Here is an 18,003-nt window from a genome sequence, read left to right on the forward strand (position 1 = left end):
ACATTCCATTTATTTCCTGCAGCTCCAGTGCCTTCCACAGGAGACCAGAATTACACAAGAATTACACAAGGCTAACTGGCAAACTTTTCTGGAGGCTTTGCTCCTGGGCAAAAGGACTGTGCTTTTACCCTTTTTACCCTACTGCACTTTTTGACTTAGTCTTCCCAACAATTAACTCAGACAATACTGGAAGAACACCCTCACCTCCTACCCAACTCCTTCATAAGAGATTACCCTTCTCAAGGGGACTACAGCTTCATTTTGCTGACCATGCTCATGGAGCAGGAGAGCATCCCAGCACACAGCTAAGTCTTAACCTGATCTTTGCTGCTTTGAACTCACAAGAGTAGAACAGGAGAGGGGAGGGCAGTAGGAAAGCACAGAGCTGTACTCTTAGGAAGAGAGGGAACACAGAACTACACATCACAGTGTATTCAATCTCCACAGAGACACATGCTTTGCTTTTGTTGAGCACAGCCATTTGTGTGAGATTAGGAAGGGGTGGGGGATGGATAGAAAGGTCTCTACCTGAGCTCTGTGTCAATCACAGCCAGATTAGCTTTCTCAAAGACAAAACAGAATCCCTCCAATTCTACAGACTGAAGAAAATGTGCTTGAGAAAAAGGCAAAGATTATGGCACAGCAAACACTGATGAGCTCGAAGAGGAGAGTCTGTTTTGCTGACTCTCAAAGGATGCACTGAAAAAGAGGCTCACCTCAGCTAAGCACACTCTTGTGAGCTGTTTCTTAAGATGTTTCATCTTCTTGAAAGCTTTCTTGGTGTTGAGCACAGGAACACTCATCATTGGTGTTTTAATGTTTGAGCTGGCCACCATCAGTATTTCCCGCAACCTTTAAACAAATAATAATAATATGAATTAAGCCATTAAATCATTATTATCTAGGTCATTTCATTAGGCAGAATGCAGCAACTGGCAGTTCCACCAAAGCCATGTGCACCAAGAGCTGTGGTTACACTGCACTGCTCCTTTTCTGTGTTCTGATTCCTCACCAGGCACAGCACAACAGCAGCCTCACTGCCTCAGCTGGAATATTCCCCCAGTTATGAGAATAGATGATAAATTGTTCCAAGAGCAGAAGGACTAATGAGGTCTGTTTCCTACAGATGCATGATGGATGCTTCCTTGTATGCTCTTCCCCTCCCCTGCTTCTCTGAAGGAACACAATCCCCTTCCACTTAAGGCATCCCACCTTCCCCTACGAGGCCAGGTCAGGAACCACATTATTCCAAATAAACTGATGACCTGCTGTATATCACATTAGAGTAGGGGGCCTTCACAGATGTTTAGTATCTGGAAAATGAACCAAAATAACTGGAATATTGAAAAACATTAAAATAGTTCTGAACAGGCAAAATTTACAAGTACATTGAAGGACTCAATATTCACATATATACCTGCTTGTGTACCTAGCACAATTCCATAAGTGCCTAATATAAAGGGCCCACTGAGGACAAAGCTTTCTCACCTTGGAATACCCAATGTGACATTCATTTCACCTCTGCCAGCAAAGTGAAAGGTGTTCAGAGTCATCTGTGTTGAAGGTTCCCCAATACTCTGAGCAGCAAGAAGCCCCACAGCTTCTCCTGGGTCACAAAGAGAACGCTGCCACTTTAAATACAACAGATTCTTTAATCTAGAGAGAGGAAATGAGAGATTTAGCTTAACATACCCAACAAAAAACTCAGAAAATAATCAATCATTGCTCAGTTCAATAGTTACACCTTTGAGAAAATTTCTTCTGGTAGCTTACAGATAAATACACTCCAGAAACTGTAAAATTGTCTATCCCCATCTGCTCTGACAAACACAGCCCATTAACACAGAACTGGGGCCTTGGCCAAACTGTATTTTATTTCTGTGCCAATTCCCAGAATGTCAAAAGAGACTCCATTTACTCCCACTTGCACTTTCTAACTGCCTTGCTAACTCCAAGGTGCATCAAGGGCATACTTTGTTTTTCAAGATAACTTTAAAGTATTATTTTATATACATGGGGACAGCAATACATTGCTGTTATTCCAGAGAGGCTTTGCTAAAGCCCTCAGCAGTATGGAAAAATCAGGTTTGGAAGGAACAGATAACCAGAGCCTCTCCATTGCACACTAAGCACATTTGGCTTTCAAGAACCATTCTGAAATCCACTGCTTCGTTTCACAAAGGCTTGGTAAAGACTTTTCAGTTTTAGCAAACTGACTCCAAAAAGGTATTTTGGGTTTTGGCTCAGTGCAAAGAAGAAGACACTCAGAGGTTTTTACCTATCAGAAGAAAGTGCTGGGTGCATGTAACTCCAGCTGCTCTCAGATTGCCATTTATTGATATAGCCTTCAACTCCATTTTCAAATGTTTCTGAAACAGATGCAAAATAAGTATCTGGACGCCAAACCCCAAGGCTGGGGTCAGGACACTTATCTGTCTTCTTCAGATACTTCCTTCGTTTCTTTTCATCAAGCTCATACCACATCTTCAACAACTGAAAATAAAAGAAGGTTTTTAAGCTGGCTGGTTTATCCACAGTAAGAGCACAAGCAATGAAGCAGCAGTGAGGAAGGAAAAGATAACCTGTGCAGAATGTAAGGGTGCACACAACACAGCAAACAGCTCAGCTACAAACACAGTGTTCTCCTTTCCCTGATATTTAGCACTTTTGAAGCCAAATTATTTCAAAATTCTTTACATGCTTAAAAATCCCCTAACTTATGTATCCATAGTAACTACTCCAGAAATCAGTGAAATATGGCCTCAAAGAATGATTTTAACTGGGAGTGAACACTCAATACACTTAAACCTTTGCTTGTAGCTGACTCTCACCTCACCTGTCCAAAGCTGAAATGAAAAAGGAGCTTATTATCAAAAAGTGTCAAGAGCAACACAAATTCAGCATAGCTCAATAAATGAACCTCTGATTAGGAAAAACAGCTTTGCAGACAAGCTCACAGAGTCATCTCTCAACACGTACAACTTGGAGTTTCATGCTAACTGCCCAAGTTCCACCAGGATAAATTCCTTGTGACAGCAAGGCAGTGAAGCAGGACCTGTCTGCATTTTGTGTCCATACACACCATCTTCATTAGAAACCATATCATAGAGACCATGATGGGCAAGAGACTTAAGCAGGAGTGTTTTTTTTGGAAAAACTAGACATGGCTGGCTCAGCCCTCTAATTTCTGGTATCAAACAGACTCTCATCCAGCTAGCAGACAGCTGTCCATGCAAGGGAGATTTACTTTGTGTACATGAAAAAAAACAAATAACCCACCAATAAACAGAAACAACCCCTCCAAACCATTCACAGACATGACCTGTTCTCTAACAACACATTTATCTCAGTTTTTGGCCCCTTCACTAGCACTAGGACCCACAGAATTTAATAGATCTCAGTTTATCACCCACATAGTTGACATGATTCCTTTAAAAGGCAACTTGTTTAATTAGACTGTGAAACACAGTTTGTGATACACAGAGCAATTTAAAAAAAAAAAGATACTGAATTCTGTAACTTCTTTTGAAGGGTTTGGTCACTTCAACTGCTTCTGTGTTACCTGTAATGTAGCAGGATCTCTTCCATTCTTTATTTCACCTCCTGGAAGCTGTGCTTTCAAACTTGCCAATTTCTTTTGGGAAAACAACAGAAAGCCTCCTTTTCTTTGCACAGAGTTTTGGTGTCTGGCTCGCCACTTTTTGATGGCTTTGAACTGCTGGTTAGCTTGGTGACACTCCATCCTTGCTAGAGCTTCATCCAGATGGTTTGTCTTCTGGATTACCTGTAAGAAAGTCATCTGTGTAGTTATACTTCTCTCAGTCCTCACTGTCCCAGAAAAGGTAAAGCAAACTGAAAAGGTCATCTGCTGTAAAACAATTTTCAAATTTGGTTTTCAACCCAACTGAGACAGTGCTCCTTATAACTTTATGTTATTATCACCACTCTATAATAAGCAGTGGTGATACTGGTAAAAGGAAGTTAATCAAACTTGACAGACTGAAAAGTGAAGTTTTTGTTGAATTGAAGTGCAGAGTTAGAACAGACAGTGCTCTGCTGAAATTGAGACTGCTTAAATCATGCTGCAGACTTCAGATTGCTTCCATGCTTTAAATACAATGGCAAATAAAACTGTATGTTACTCTGAAAGTAATTGAGACAAACAAGTTTTGCCACTGGATCACTGACAGATAGGCCAGATGTTGACCATGTGTTTCAGTCTCCCCTTCACCCCTCATAAATCCTTAAGATTTAGGTGTTCTACCTCGTAGTTTTCTGCAATGAAAGGAAACTGCTCAGGTTGTAAGAACTGAGTTTTAGGGATGTCAAGCCCATCTTCACCATACAGAAACTGCACCACGCTGCCATCACTGTCTCGCACAGTCAGGTCATACTGAACTACCAGTCCTTCCAAATGTTTTATGATACACCTATTTCAGAGGGGAAAAAATGGGTGGGAAAATAAAAAAAAAAAAAAAGAGGGAAGAAAAATGCTGTTAAGAGGCTACAAAGCAACAAGAATGATACAACTCTAACACAAAAAACACTGTTTTCATCAGCATCTTAAGTGTGCTTAAGGGCTGATCAGGAATTCTGGAAGCCAAAATCCTATAGACCCAACAGTCATGTGAAATGCTTAATTTGCAAAGCTTTCAGTTGCTCCACTCCAGCTTCCTTGGACTGACCTGATTTAAAATGAAATGGTAAATTACTGTCCATTTCTGCTGTCACACTTCAACTGTTTTCTGAAAGAAAGGGGCATCCCTCCTTTAGCACTCATCACTACCCTCTGAAACAATTTAAAAAGTTACATTTTTTTCTGTATATACTGGAATTGTTGCTTGACTAAAGACAAGAGCCACAAAATGTGGCCAAGAAAAAGTAGAGTTGCCTGGAACTTGTACACTTAAATATATTTATACCAGAAAAAAAGATTTCTGCAAAAGGAAAAGCTGCTGCTGTTATGTGCCAGAGGTAAGTTTGAAATTATAATGTTCCAGCTGATCTAGATCTCTAGAAAATTGTACTTAGAACAAACATTCAGCATTCAGACTATTTTGTAAAAATCAAATACAGTGAAGTTAATCTAAGCAATACAGCCACTTACTGTCTACAGAACTCTCTCAGAAAAAAAGAGAAAAATCAACCAACCAACAAAAGGACCTTTTAAAGGCTCCAATTCTAAACCAGGCCTCTTACCTTTGCAGGTACCCAGACCGGCTGGTTTTGACAGCTGTATCCACAAGACCTTCCCTGCCAGCCATGCAGTGAAAGAAGAATTCCTGAACACAAACACAATACCATCAGCATTCTGCTAATAAGTGCATCAAAGCTGTCAATTTATGTTCTTCCTCAAAAGCTTCCTATGAAACCAGGGTGAACAAAGTCCATTTATCTGTAAGTGCAGATAGTCTCTATTAAAATACCAAGACTTAAATAAACTTTAGTATCAACACAAGCAGCCTTAAACTTACAGAAGGTCTGATCCCAGTGAGAAATCTGCCAGTCACAAATCCTCCTGAGCTAGGGGAAAAGTCATAAGGCTGGAAACATGGCAGGGATTTGCCAGATGCCATCAGTGGGGGTCTTCGGCCTTCCAGCTCAATCTGGCCCAGCAAACAAGAAATCTAAACGTGGACAGGAAGGAAAGGAAACATCACTCTTCCATCCAACTTTTCATTCACATAAGCTTAGTAATTTTTCTTGAAAAATACAGTAAAAAAATGTCAGATGTTCAGCAAATACTCTGTTGCTAGCTCAATGTGGACTTGTTCATTAAATGTTCTAGCTCCTGAGGGGCAGAAAAGGCATGGAGATCTCACCTGGTTTTTTTAAGTTATTCCAGTATCCTGACTCATCCTCAACATTACCTCAAAATCTCATTCTGTATGCTTATTTTAACACAGAGATGTGAAACTAAAAATACTGTAAATATTTTTTAGGTCCCTGCATTACCCTCACCACTTCTCAGCAGTGTACTAAAAACAGAACAAAAACCTCAACCCAAAATGTTCTCTCTTTTGAGCTGTGGTCATTCTCTGCATTTTCGATGACATTTTTATAGAGTCTCTCTTGCTTAGTGTCTGTGTTGCAAATGTTAAAATGAAAATGTGTCCTTGCCACTTCTACCAAAACCAAAGATTATGTTGTTCTTATTCAGAAGTTGAAGAAGAGGGTCAGTCTCCAACAGAGGCCAGGAGAAGTTATTTCTCCTACAGTAGGTTTGTTTGTATAAACTGCAGCATTCTTTCTCAAAAGCAGGTCTGCTATTTCAGTAAATCCTCATGTACTGAGGAGCAATTCAAAAATAGGTTATAATAAACACTGACTCTCTTCCATCACCCACTGAGGTCTTTGTTACATTCTTCTAATATTTTTCCATGCCAAAGTCCCGAATGAAAACCTTGCTCTGGCATCAGATATCCCCACAAGAGCCTCCCAACAGTTTATAATCTAGCACACATCACATCAGCACATGTAGCTGCTAAGCATATTCTGGCTGTCATTACCTGCATTGTGTTCACAGTGGATCCTTTGGCTCCTGACTGTACCATCAACTGCAAATTGTTCTCTGGAAAGCTCCTGTGGAGACCAAGGGGCATGCAAACCTACAGAGTTGTGGGGGAGAGAAGGGAACAAAACCAAACGTTATTGATCAAATAATAAACCCAAGAAATTCCTGTGGAAGGCTTTAACAAAGTGAAACAATGAGTAATCACAAACACTCCTATTTATAATTTCAAAAGTATCTTGAATATTAAATCATCTTCTCACTCAGGGAGGACAAGGCTGAGGAAAAGAGGCAGCACGTGGAGCCTCATGCTGGGGACAGAAGGAAAAGCTTCAGCCTCCAGAAGAGTCAGGCACTGCTTACCCACATTAATTAACTTAATAAGAAAGTTAAACAAGATTAGTATGCACAGATGCCTCAATGCCAACCTTGTTGACTTCATTGTTGTAACTGTTTACTTCCTCCTTGAATTTCATATCAACCATGTTGAAATCCCTCTGGTCTTTGCAGAGATGGGCATCCTGCCACTTCCCTTGGACCTCCTCACACGATGCTGCTTCTGGCAAATTAAGAGCAGCTCTGACAGCCTGAAAGTAAAATATAGGAAGTTTTAGGAGTTAAGCAGGCATGACTGAACAAGGCAGTATTTCCAAAATTTTGCATTATGGAAGGAAAAATAAATCTGCAAAACAGACTTACTTCAATACCACTCTGTCTTGACCTTTCAATGATTTTTTTTCTTTTGCGGTCTGCTTCAGGTTTAACCAAAATATCTTCAATCCCTGTTAAAGAGGGGAGACAGAACACAATGGTCTAAACTAAAAAAAGAGTCAAGGAAGGAAACACATTTGGTGTCAGGGATTTTGAGTGATGAGCTGGGAAAGAAAATCACAATGAAAGTTATCATGATGGTTAGACTCAGAGTCTGCAGCTTGACAAGAAAAAAAAAAATATGAGTAGCTTTTGGATGGAGAAGTTGTAAGCCATTAAAAAAAAATAACAACATCAACTAAGCAGTAAGAGTGCAAAATCAACTCCCTAATTAAGAAGTTTTATCTTCAAAAGTCTCTAAAAATCTTAATTGGTGCACTTGCACAAACTAATGCTTTATGGACCAGCCACATCAAACTGCATTTTTATTTCCATCCACATCAAACTTCCTATTAGCTGAACTTTTCACAATCTGTCATTTCTTAGCTTTTGCTAAGAAGATAAATTAAAGAGATTTGAAGTGAAGGACCAGGGAACAGATTAAACACTGCAAGCTGAACTAGTGTGAGCTGTTTTTAAGGAGTCCTGCCACAGACACTAAAATGGTCACTAAAATGGCTGTGTCAAAACACCAAATCCCAAATTCCTGCTCCAGCCTCACTTCTCTTCTGATGTTTTAACTGCCTAGTGGTCTCAGGCTTGTTATCTTTTCCTAACTAGTTTTTGCACCCTGGCTCTCAGGAGTCCTGTGTCCTACAGTTAATCAGTCACCTTCCTCACTCCAAAAAATACCATTCCCTCTCCCCTAGCTCACAGCAGCCTGTTGGTCCCTCACTACTGCTAACAGTTGACTGTGTCTCCATAACTCTTGTATGATTTGAAAACCTGTAATGAAAGCTTTTCAAACTCATTTACCAGAAGTTTTACAGTAAAATGTGATGCACAAGACTTGATCACCAAGCCCTTAAAGTTCTTCCATCTTGCTTTGTCAGTTGCTCTGCTTTCTATGCAATAATTCCTTTTCAGAGAAGCAAAACACAAGGTTTTGATCTAAACAAAATTTCAACACAGGACATATTAACTGTGTAAACTTTGGCTAGGCAGGACAGAAAAGAGAAACTGTTGGACATACATACTCAAGACTGTACCTTCTTTTTATGCTTAGAAGGCCAGCTATGCACCAACAAAAAAAAACAAGATCAAAAGAAGGCAGGCAGGCAGCTATCCCACCCAAGGGCAGTCTTGAAGAATTTTATTAACAGAAATAGCATGTATTATGCCCAGCCATGTCTGGTTTGTACCTCAGGAGGTGCTGCAGGTACTCACCCATGGTAAACCCCCTGTACAGCTGCAGGTAAGCAGTGAAGAGGCGCCCCAGACACGTCAGCACTTTCCCACTGACTTCACCCCCATAGATCTCATAACAGCAGTGGACAAGCCCATAGGCAGAGCTGCCAAAGTGAGCTTTGTCCAAGACTCCACACAGTAATTCCCCATCTCTGATAACAACCTGAAAAATAAAACACAGCTTTGAATCAGCAATTTTAACCTTACTATGACCTCTACAGGTTTTTCTGTGTAATCTATGTGAAAATTGGTTTAAAGTTTAAAAAGCTTCCATTTGGTGAATGGTTAAATGTGGTCAGATTATCTGTACTTCCAGAATTTATAGCAGAAATGAAACTTCTAAAACCCCCTGCATTTTTCCACCTATAAAGTCCAACAATGAAGACACATGGCCTAACAAAAACAGGTGGGATTTACCTAAGTCAGGGCTACAGAGAATCTTCCTGACTCCCAGGCCTATCCTTTAATCACCCACTTCTGGCAATAACTGATGTCAAATATCTGGTTCTAACTTTGTTATCTGCCTTGTTCCTCTCCCCCTCCTTTACTGTACACACAATTTTAATACAACACAGCCCAGCCCAACCCCCACAGTTGTCACGTACCTGAGATTCACACATTGAATCAAGATTCAGACATCCTCTTGCAGGTCCCTTTACCCAGGCTCTCCCACCAATTTTTGCTTTCCCAGTCAAATTCAGTGGAGCACAATTGTCTGGAATGATGTTTATTAACAAAGTGGAAACAACCTATAAAGGAGGATGAGTGGCAGGAATTATTTTTTTTGTATAATTGCTTCTCAACATAAAAAAAATCTGGCATGAATTGAGAAAAACAACATCCTGCATGCACTCTTTCCACAGACAGCAAAGTGCTGAAAGCTTGGAAATCTGCTAAGGCAGGAATATCCTCCTGCTACTCTACCCTCCGAAGGATCAGTGAGCTAAGACACATCATTATTCAGAAATATAAAACAGCAGAGGTTTTACCAATAATTAAATACGTGAAAATTTACCAAAAAAAAAAAAAAAAAAAAAAAGAAGAAAGCTGTCTGTTGGGTTTTACAGCTCAGAAACACACATCAAAACCCACAGGATGCTGATGGGATCTGACCTTACAAACACCCTTAGCAGCACTGGTTTTAGCACTAGCATTCTGCTCATTTTGAGACCACAAGCATCCTTTAACCCAGTAAATGATAAACTACCTGCTTTCCTGTCCATAATCGCTGTGGCTTCATAATGGCAGGAGGAAATGTTTTAATTCTTCCTTTTTTGTCTGTCAGCCCTCGGTACACGAGCTCCATGTACTGTTCTCTGGTGAAAAAGCAGCCCCGGATTGTCATGCTGACTCCAGAAATCATGTGATCCTGGATCAGGCCAGGAAGTGGCTTCCCATCCTAAAGAGGTAACAACAAAAAGGTGGTGATGGGGGGGTTAATAAGTCGTGTGCCTCCAGCCCCCAAAATTATTTCCCTGGATAAAAGCACTTAAGTGATTTGTAAAGAACTCATCATTACAGCACAACTCTCTACTGAATCTCCTCTGGACACTGACTCTCAAAGGAACAAGACTGTTTGGATGTGCTGGGTCTTCTTTAGAGGAGCAGAACCCCAAGTGGAGAAAGAACACAGAAATAAACCTCAGAAGTAAGTAAACAGATTTAAAAAAAAATATCTCGATTATCATTAGACAAAATAAACAAAAGTGATTGTATCTAGAAACAGATTTCTCTGGCAGTTTTGCTTGCCTTTGGCACCAGGTACTGCTCATCAGTGAAGGCTAAGGTGTAGGCTTCTGCTCTGCCCAGCTCGCTCTGTGGGAAATGGGCGTTCATTTCATCCCCATCGAAGTCAGCGTTGTAAGCCTTGCAGTTGGCGTAGTGAAGCCTCAGCACCTTCTCCCCGGGCAGGATTCGGGCGCGGTGAGCTTGGATGGAAGGTCTGTGAAGTGTGGGCTGGCGGTTCAGCAGCAGCACATCCCCGTTCTTAATGTGCCGACACACCTGCCAGAGAGATTGGGTTGCTGCCTACAAGGCATGGCTGTGCCTCAGAAAGGACTAGTTTATCTTTATATACACACACATCCAAAACATCTTCTTTCTGGTATTCACATTCTGTGCAAAATTCAGAGAATCAAGACTGCTTTTCCCCTGAACACCCTTTGATCGCCACCAAACAACTATTCCCCATTAACTCCCCCAAACCACAGTGATCAATCAATCAGTTCTTCATCCAAAGCCCACTGGGCTGAACTGATACCTCCCACAATACACCAGCCCTGGACCCTCTAGACTAAGGTAGTAATATGACCCAGTGGCTGAAGCAGAGGCCAGGAATCTCTTCATTTCATCTTTGAGTAAAATATAATATATCCTTATCTAGAACAAAGTCTCTCAGAACAGCCTCATTTTAACTTTTCTGATAGCAGCATCCAAATAATCACTTAAATGATTATCAACAGGAGTGTTGATGTTGTTTGTACAAATCTAAATACTATTAAGTTTAACTCTGTGTCAGGTTCTGAAAGAACTGACATAGAAATACTCAGACTTAAATTTCAAATCTCTGCTAAGCCTTTATGAGAGACAAAGTAATACATAACAATATGAAAACACCATTAACCATCAAAACTTTTGCCCTAGTAACTAAATAGTACGTTTTCAACTCTTGCAAGGGAATGGAGATACAGTTAAGAAGTTTCAAAGGTTGATTAAGATGTAGCACAGAGGAGAAACAACTGACACAGAAACAATTAGGTTGGAAAAGACCTCTAAGGTCATGGAGCCCAACTGCTAAGCCAGCACTGCCAAGGTCACCACTAAGAATACTCTGCACCTTGGCATGATGAATGCCACATACATTGCATACATGCATACATATGCATCCATACTGATATGCATACATGCATATTAGAAGAAAGTGAAGTCCAGTATGGAAAAATGGGGTTTAGAATTTGAAAAAGTGCCACATTTTTCTTCCTACAACCCCAACCAGAGGTGGAAGAGGGCTCTGCCAATACTCACAATCTTCAGCCCTGTCTGGGGTGCCCCTGAGGAGGGGGTGAGGAGCTGCTTGGCGATGGCCTCGCGCTGGGTCAGGCTGGTGGCGCTCAGCACCGTGCGAGACCCGTCCTCGTTAATGACCATGGAGGCCCCAGGGTGCACCTTGGGGCCATTGATGACAGCCTGCCTCAGCTCTTTGACATTCCAGGGAGTGACTGGCTGAGGATAAGTCAGTTTGGTGGCAAATACCTAGATGGGGGGGAAAAGAGGAGAGAAAAAACATGTTGTTCACTTTTGGCTTTGAACTGTAAAAGCCACTGATAAAACAATGTCAAAGATAACTTATACAGTGCAAATATAAATTAATTTAAGCTCTTGAATGCATCTCCTCCTCAGTATACCTGCTAAATAAATACATCTCTGTTTTAAAATCCTCTACCTTAAGGAGAGAAACAATGTCCCTTTTACAATATTCTACTGCAGTACAAGAATCAATTAGCAATTAAAGTAAGCCATCATGGGTTTAGATTTTGCAAATAAGCAAACAAATACAGAGAAAAAGCCTGTTATCACCAGGTTCACTATTTTCTGCAAAGATTGCATAACAAAAAACTCAAATTCAGGCTTGGTGTTGTCTCTATGAAGTTAAAAATCCTTAAGGATGGACTAAGTTTGTGACTGCACCATGACCTTCTCCTAAGGCTGCAATACCTCAAAAATACCTTGTACAAAGACCACAGGAGAAACAGGATCTACTTTTAAAGTCTGCACCAATTCCTAATCCCCTGAAGCAAGTACAGCTTTTTTTTTTTTTTTTTTTGAATCCTCTTTCTCAGGTGTGATGTTCTTGCTTTGTAACAAAGTAAGAATTTCCTGCTCTTCAGTGCTCCTTCCTTATTAACACTGGGCAGGAAAGCATCTAGATTTTAAACTGCTACCAAAGTGTCAGCAGCACAGTTCAGTCCTGAGCTGCACCAGAAAGACACAGTTCCTTATTTATCCTCACCATGGGGATGCCAATCTCGTTGGTCCCAATGTACATGTCAGGGCAAATGACAGATCGAGCAGCAAAATCCACACGCTTCCCCATCATGTGCTTGCGGAACAGCCCTTCCTTCTTCTCCAATAGCTTTGAAAACAGAAGGTAACAATTAAAACCTGGAATTATGGAGAACCAGATGGATTCTTGATGAGTGTCATGAAAATGCCCATGTACTAAGCACAAATAGTTCACTTTTTTCCTAACACCATCAGCTTCTCTTTTTTAATTAAGATTCCACCTGCTACCCACCTGACGAATACCAGGGTATTTTTCTGTTATCAGCTTGTCCATGTCACTATCAAACACAATGTTGACATGGCTCTGGAGACGTATCCAAGTATTGTACAGCTTATCTGCAATGCTCTGTCCTGGAATCGTTGTCAGCACAGAATGGTCCAGAGGTTCACTATCCCCTCCTATCGCCTACAGAAACAGAAATTAGAAACTTGGACATAACAAAAATTATCTTCTACTTACTATGCTGAAGTTGTAGTATTAATTACAGTACTAAATATGGCAAAAGAAACATTCACCATTATTTTCACTGGTAGTCAGTCCATGTTAGGAATCATTGTAACTAGAAAATCCTATTCTTAGATAAAAATAACGTAAATTCAAGAGTTTTTATCACTTACATGACTTTGTTTTCAGTCTAAAAGCCACTAAGGCAGTCACATCCAAAACTCATTGATCTCCTGTCAAATGTTTCAAGAATAGATCTCCATCTAGTGGCTACATTCTGAGTAACTAAACAATGTTTCCAAAATGTTTTACACCGGAAATGTAAAGCAAGTTCCCCTGAAACTGAGTCCAATGTCAAAGACCCTCAATGATACAAATGATGAACAAATATGGAATGAGGCAAGCTGACATACATTATTATTTACACTACACAATTATGTGAACTGTCAGAAGTAGACAAGTATTGTTACCAGTTTTATTATTTGTGAAGTTTTGGGTCCTACTTAGACATCAACTGTCAAAAAATAAAACACAGTCACAACTGGCTTAAGTCCATAAGGCTTAGAAGCTGAAGTGGTTTTCCCCCTTGTTCATGTGATGAGATGCTGGCAAAGTTTTATTGTGAGTGTGCTGTACATATTTCATTCTCCAGGAACAGAAGCCCATTATGTCTCACATACAGTAATCTAATACCAAAAATCCCTGGCTAAGAGAATCTGAGAAAAATTTTTTTTTTCCCTTTGCACAGGTAAAAAAAGCAGAGGGAAAAAACCAACAAGGTATAGAACATCTCCACCAGCAGATATTCCAACAGCTCAGGCAAAAACTGTTACAGGAACAGTTCACACAGGAGCCCTCCTGAACTCAACCCACACATCCAAAAAAGCAAAGAATAAGAGAACCAGCAACTCTTACTGTTTGAATTTCTTCTGTAATTTTTATTGGCTGACACTGTTCTTTGGCCATGAAAACCAAGAGCTTCCGTATCAGTTGGGCATCTTTTATCACAGCCTGCAAGTTCACAGTCTGCCCATTTGTGAACAGGCGATCTCCAACACGATTTACAGGACGATACCTACAGCAAATCAAAATTACTTCAGGAGATTGAAGCCTCTCAAAAGGAGCATGGTAAATCTCAAACATTCTAAGCTAAATCTTCAGTGCATGGAAAATAATCCAGACTAACAGTGGGCATTTAAAAATTCATATATTCTATTGAGACAGTCATAAAAGAGGAATGATCCTTAACAAGAAACTCTATCAGTACTGTGCAGTTATAATATTCTATAATCATTTAAAATACTAAAACATATTTTTTCCATAATTAGTATTTCAGTCTTCTAATGAACACAACTGAAGTTACAATAGAACTTATCATCAATTACTAGTGTGATTTTTATTATTTAAACACTGCACTGACACTAAAGCAGACCAGTGTCTGTACTATAGGAGTTTGGAACTCCAACTCCTGCAAATGCAGTTTAGATGCACTAAACTCTGTGATTTCTAAAAAATTTTGGGGGGATAAATTTTACCTTGAAGGTGGAACCACAAGAAGATCTAAAAAAAACAAGTCTGGACTGAATCCTGAACTCTCATGGGGATCCATCCCAGGGAAGAGATAACGCAGAAAGAAACCTAAAAAGATACAAAAGAAATACAAACTCATTCTCATTGCTATTGTTTGGGAATCCAAACCCCCAGATGCACTTGATTAACCAAGTCAAAATAACCTGCTAAATTAACACTACTGAGCTTCCTTAAAATAAAAACATTCAGACAGTTTAGAAAGAATTGCCACTCTTTTTTTTGTCACATACGTGGTATTTTAGAAACAACTGTGGACGGAAATAAAGATTATAGCAGAAGGAGAAAGCAAAACAAGAGGAAGAAAATTTCCAGCAACTGACTGTGATTGATTCAGGAAACTGCTTTGGTTTCTCCTGCAGACAGATTCAGAGTACAGGCAACTCAAAAAAGAGGCTGATAAATCCATTCTCAGTGTTTGACCAATGTCACTGTGGGGTGCAGCACCACAGGAAAATCACACTTTCTGCAAACAACAGTTGTGATTTGTGGGGAGCCACAATTGCAGAATAACTGATCAAAGTGTTAACTGAATCCAGGTCTCTGCATTCATTGGCTGCCAGTCCTCCTGTACAAAACCTATTTTGCAGCCAAGAGCCCTCAAGGTGAAAGGCAAAGATTTGAAAAGGAGTTCATACTGGAAGATTTGAAGATTCGTCCACTAAATGGTACAGAAAACAAAATAATATTGCTCTTCACAACCATTACCTTCATTCTTCCACAGAGCCAGGATGTACTCTTTGGCAGTCATTGGTGTCAGGTAGCCTCTCTTCCCTAACTGGCTTTCATCAATACCTGAAAAGTAAAAAAAATAAAAACCAAAAAATAAAAAACACTTATTTAAAAAAAATCTCAAGACATTACTCTGAAAAGATTTTTTCCTGCTTACAGTGCTTCCAGCTCAGAGAAGGAATGGAAATAAACACAAAACATACTGGCTGGCATCTAAATCAAAATTATCATTTAAATGTTTGCTTTGGGAATACAAAATTAAATAAAAAAGAAACTATTTCTGTGACTACTGAATACAGATGTAAGTAACATAAATGAGACTCCATTCTAACATCTAAAGTTTATGCTTTTTTTGACTTATAATGAGCTGGAACCTTTCTTCAGATGATCTCATCCCCTGATCAAAACACAAATCAAGAGTCACCTGCAGGTGGGGACCCTGCCAGTGGGGTTCAGGTACTAGCAGTGAGCTATCAAGGTTCCCATGAAACACTCAACTGAAGGAGACAATAGCACCAGCCAGCAATCCATCTATATTATAATTGAGAGTCTGAGCTACCTCTGCTTTGGAGAGGAAGGTTTTGCTTTGGTTTTGCTACTGAAAAGCAAAAAGATCAATTATTTTGAAAACAAAGCCAGATTTTAAATCTCAATTTCCACAAGTCGATGAAAAGCAATTCTCCCACAACCTCAGTTTCTATTCCTCTTCTGGCTTAGGTCCAGAAATGCAGATTTCTCACAATGAAAGTTCAGTTCTCCATTCACCTAGAAAACCTTTCCATCCCTCAAACAGAAATGCATCGATGCCAAGGTTAAAGGTACTGCCTTTTGAGACTTAACCATGCACAGGCTATTTACAGTTTACCTAAATGTGTGATCCTTCCCAGTTCAGAATATAGAATACTTCCCATTTTGCTTTCAGCCACAGCCCCAGAGACTTAATCTAGTATTTAAATCACAGAATAGCAAGCAAGATCAATTCTCTATGGAAACCTTTCCTAAGGGCTAAATAACACATAAATATCTGCTTCAATTCTGTTTCACTGTGTAAAGGATTAAGGATATGAGAAGGAAAAGGAGGTTTAAATTTATTCAAACAATATGATAATTAATCCTAGAAAGTGTCACCTTTCTTTTTTGTCTTTCACTCTTTAAGAGGAAATTCATTTGTAAGAGTTAGGATTATGTGATTTTCTTTCTGAAGCTGGTCATCTTTCTCCTAATTAATCTTATCTGTAGTTGCTCTGTTTAAAAAATCCATCAGAAAATCAACTATGTGCCAAAAATGAAGTGTCCCAAAACCACCTTAAAGTTGACACAGATTATACTGTTGTACTTCTTTTCCTGACACAGAGACACTTGAAGCTGCAAAAGCACAACAGGCTCTCAAAGAGAAATTTAATGGAATTGAGTTCTCTCTTGACTCCTGAGCTTACTGGTTTAATAATAATCAGCATTTTTTTATAAATGAGTTTCAAGTGCACTGTCACTGCTCAGAATCTGTGCCCCTTAAATGAAGGGAAAAAGTGCAAACATATTTGAATAGAAGACAAATATTTCACCTGCTGTTTCATCCAGAATGCCTTCCTCTCCTGACTTATGGCACATTGTAGAAGGATAGGTCACTGTCAGCTTGCTGTTGTGCTCCTTCCGCACCAGTGATCTCCTGGATCTTAAAGGGAAAAAAAACCCAAACAAACAGGACAGGCAGATGAAAGATAATATAAATACAGCATTTAAATAGAAAACAGCTTCCTTATGTAGTTAAACTTACTTGCAGTTTGGGCATTTCTTTGAACCCATATGTGATTTCCAGAACTGTGATATCAGTTTATTTCTACACTCACATACATTTTTGACCTGGTAAAGGAAAAAAAAAAAACCAAACAAGTCTTAAAAATAATGAATTTAATAAAAATAAAACACCCTATATGAAGAATATTATACAATTAACATTAACTATCAACATAGCATTATTAGTATCAATGCACACACATCCACAAACTCATTAATTCATGCCTTGATCTGCAATCTTCTTCCTTCATTTTCCCATTTGCTGGAGACATACATCCCTCAGTGCTTTCCACCTTCCTTTTTCAATATATTCCATAAAGTCCTTATTTTTCAAGTTACTTCTGGAATTTAAAGCTTTTCACTAACGATAACTTAACAAGGTAGAAAAGTGACAAAAATCGCTTCTTTTGACTGCTCGTGAAGTATGATTTACAAAGTGCTTAAGCTTAGTTCTTAAACAAGTGATTGAGAAATAAAACTTGGCTTATAAACAAATCTGCTCAATGTCTTAGATTTTTAAATATCTTCTTTACTCATTTGCCTTTACTAACCATGTACATTAAACTACATTTAAAATAGAATCAGAATTCAATTACACAAGTCTGCCTAAAAATGTCACTGTAATTAATTCTGCAAGTTTGGTGGATGCATGAGCTCTCAGAATGTGTTCTGAACCTCAAAACAGCCAGAGCAACATACAGAGAAGTATCAGCATCTGTAGCTGGTGTACTGACAGCAGTATCAGATTTCAATATAGTATTTACACCATCAAAACATTTCCCTACACAGACACTATTTTCCAGAAACTCAACAG

At 39.4% G+C, this 18,003-nt stretch overlaps 1 protein-coding gene across 1 annotated transcript in view; it reads right to left on the reverse strand.

The window, feature by feature from the left end:
* The window catches only part of POLR1A (RNA polymerase I subunit A), a 29,416-nt gene that overhangs the window by 8,927 nt on the left and 2,486 nt on the right, over positions 1-18,003 (reverse strand). The window contains exons 5-26 of the mRNA XM_015625677.3: positions 17,170-17,255; positions 16,958-17,067; positions 15,372-15,458; positions 14,612-14,714; positions 13,992-14,151; positions 12,864-13,037; positions 12,579-12,701; positions 11,594-11,821; positions 10,319-10,573; positions 9,777-9,968; positions 9,175-9,318; positions 8,549-8,732; positions 7,211-7,293; positions 6,940-7,098; positions 6,510-6,608; positions 5,475-5,627; positions 5,200-5,282; positions 4,265-4,430; positions 3,563-3,784; positions 2,279-2,493; positions 1,489-1,656; positions 717-852 (exon numbers count right to left, since the gene is read on the reverse strand). Of these exons, the coding sequence (XP_015481163.1) occupies positions 717-852; positions 1,489-1,656; positions 2,279-2,493; positions 3,563-3,784; positions 4,265-4,430; positions 5,200-5,282; positions 5,475-5,627; positions 6,510-6,608; positions 6,940-7,098; positions 7,211-7,293; positions 8,549-8,732; positions 9,175-9,318; positions 9,777-9,968; positions 10,319-10,573; positions 11,594-11,821; positions 12,579-12,701; positions 12,864-13,037; positions 13,992-14,151; positions 14,612-14,714; positions 15,372-15,458; positions 16,958-17,067; positions 17,170-17,255 (3,330 nt within the window). The remainder of the gene's footprint in view (positions 1-716; positions 853-1,488; positions 1,657-2,278; positions 2,494-3,562; positions 3,785-4,264; positions 4,431-5,199; positions 5,283-5,474; positions 5,628-6,509; positions 6,609-6,939; positions 7,099-7,210; positions 7,294-8,548; positions 8,733-9,174; positions 9,319-9,776; positions 9,969-10,318; positions 10,574-11,593; positions 11,822-12,578; positions 12,702-12,863; positions 13,038-13,991; positions 14,152-14,611; positions 14,715-15,371; positions 15,459-16,957; positions 17,068-17,169; positions 17,256-18,003) is intronic.

The sequence above is a fragment of the Parus major genome, chromosome 4 (genome assembly GCF_001522545.3).
Source record: "Parus major isolate Abel chromosome 4, Parus_major1.1, whole genome shotgun sequence".
Lineage (NCBI taxonomy): Eukaryota > Metazoa > Chordata > Aves > Passeriformes > Paridae > Parus > Parus major.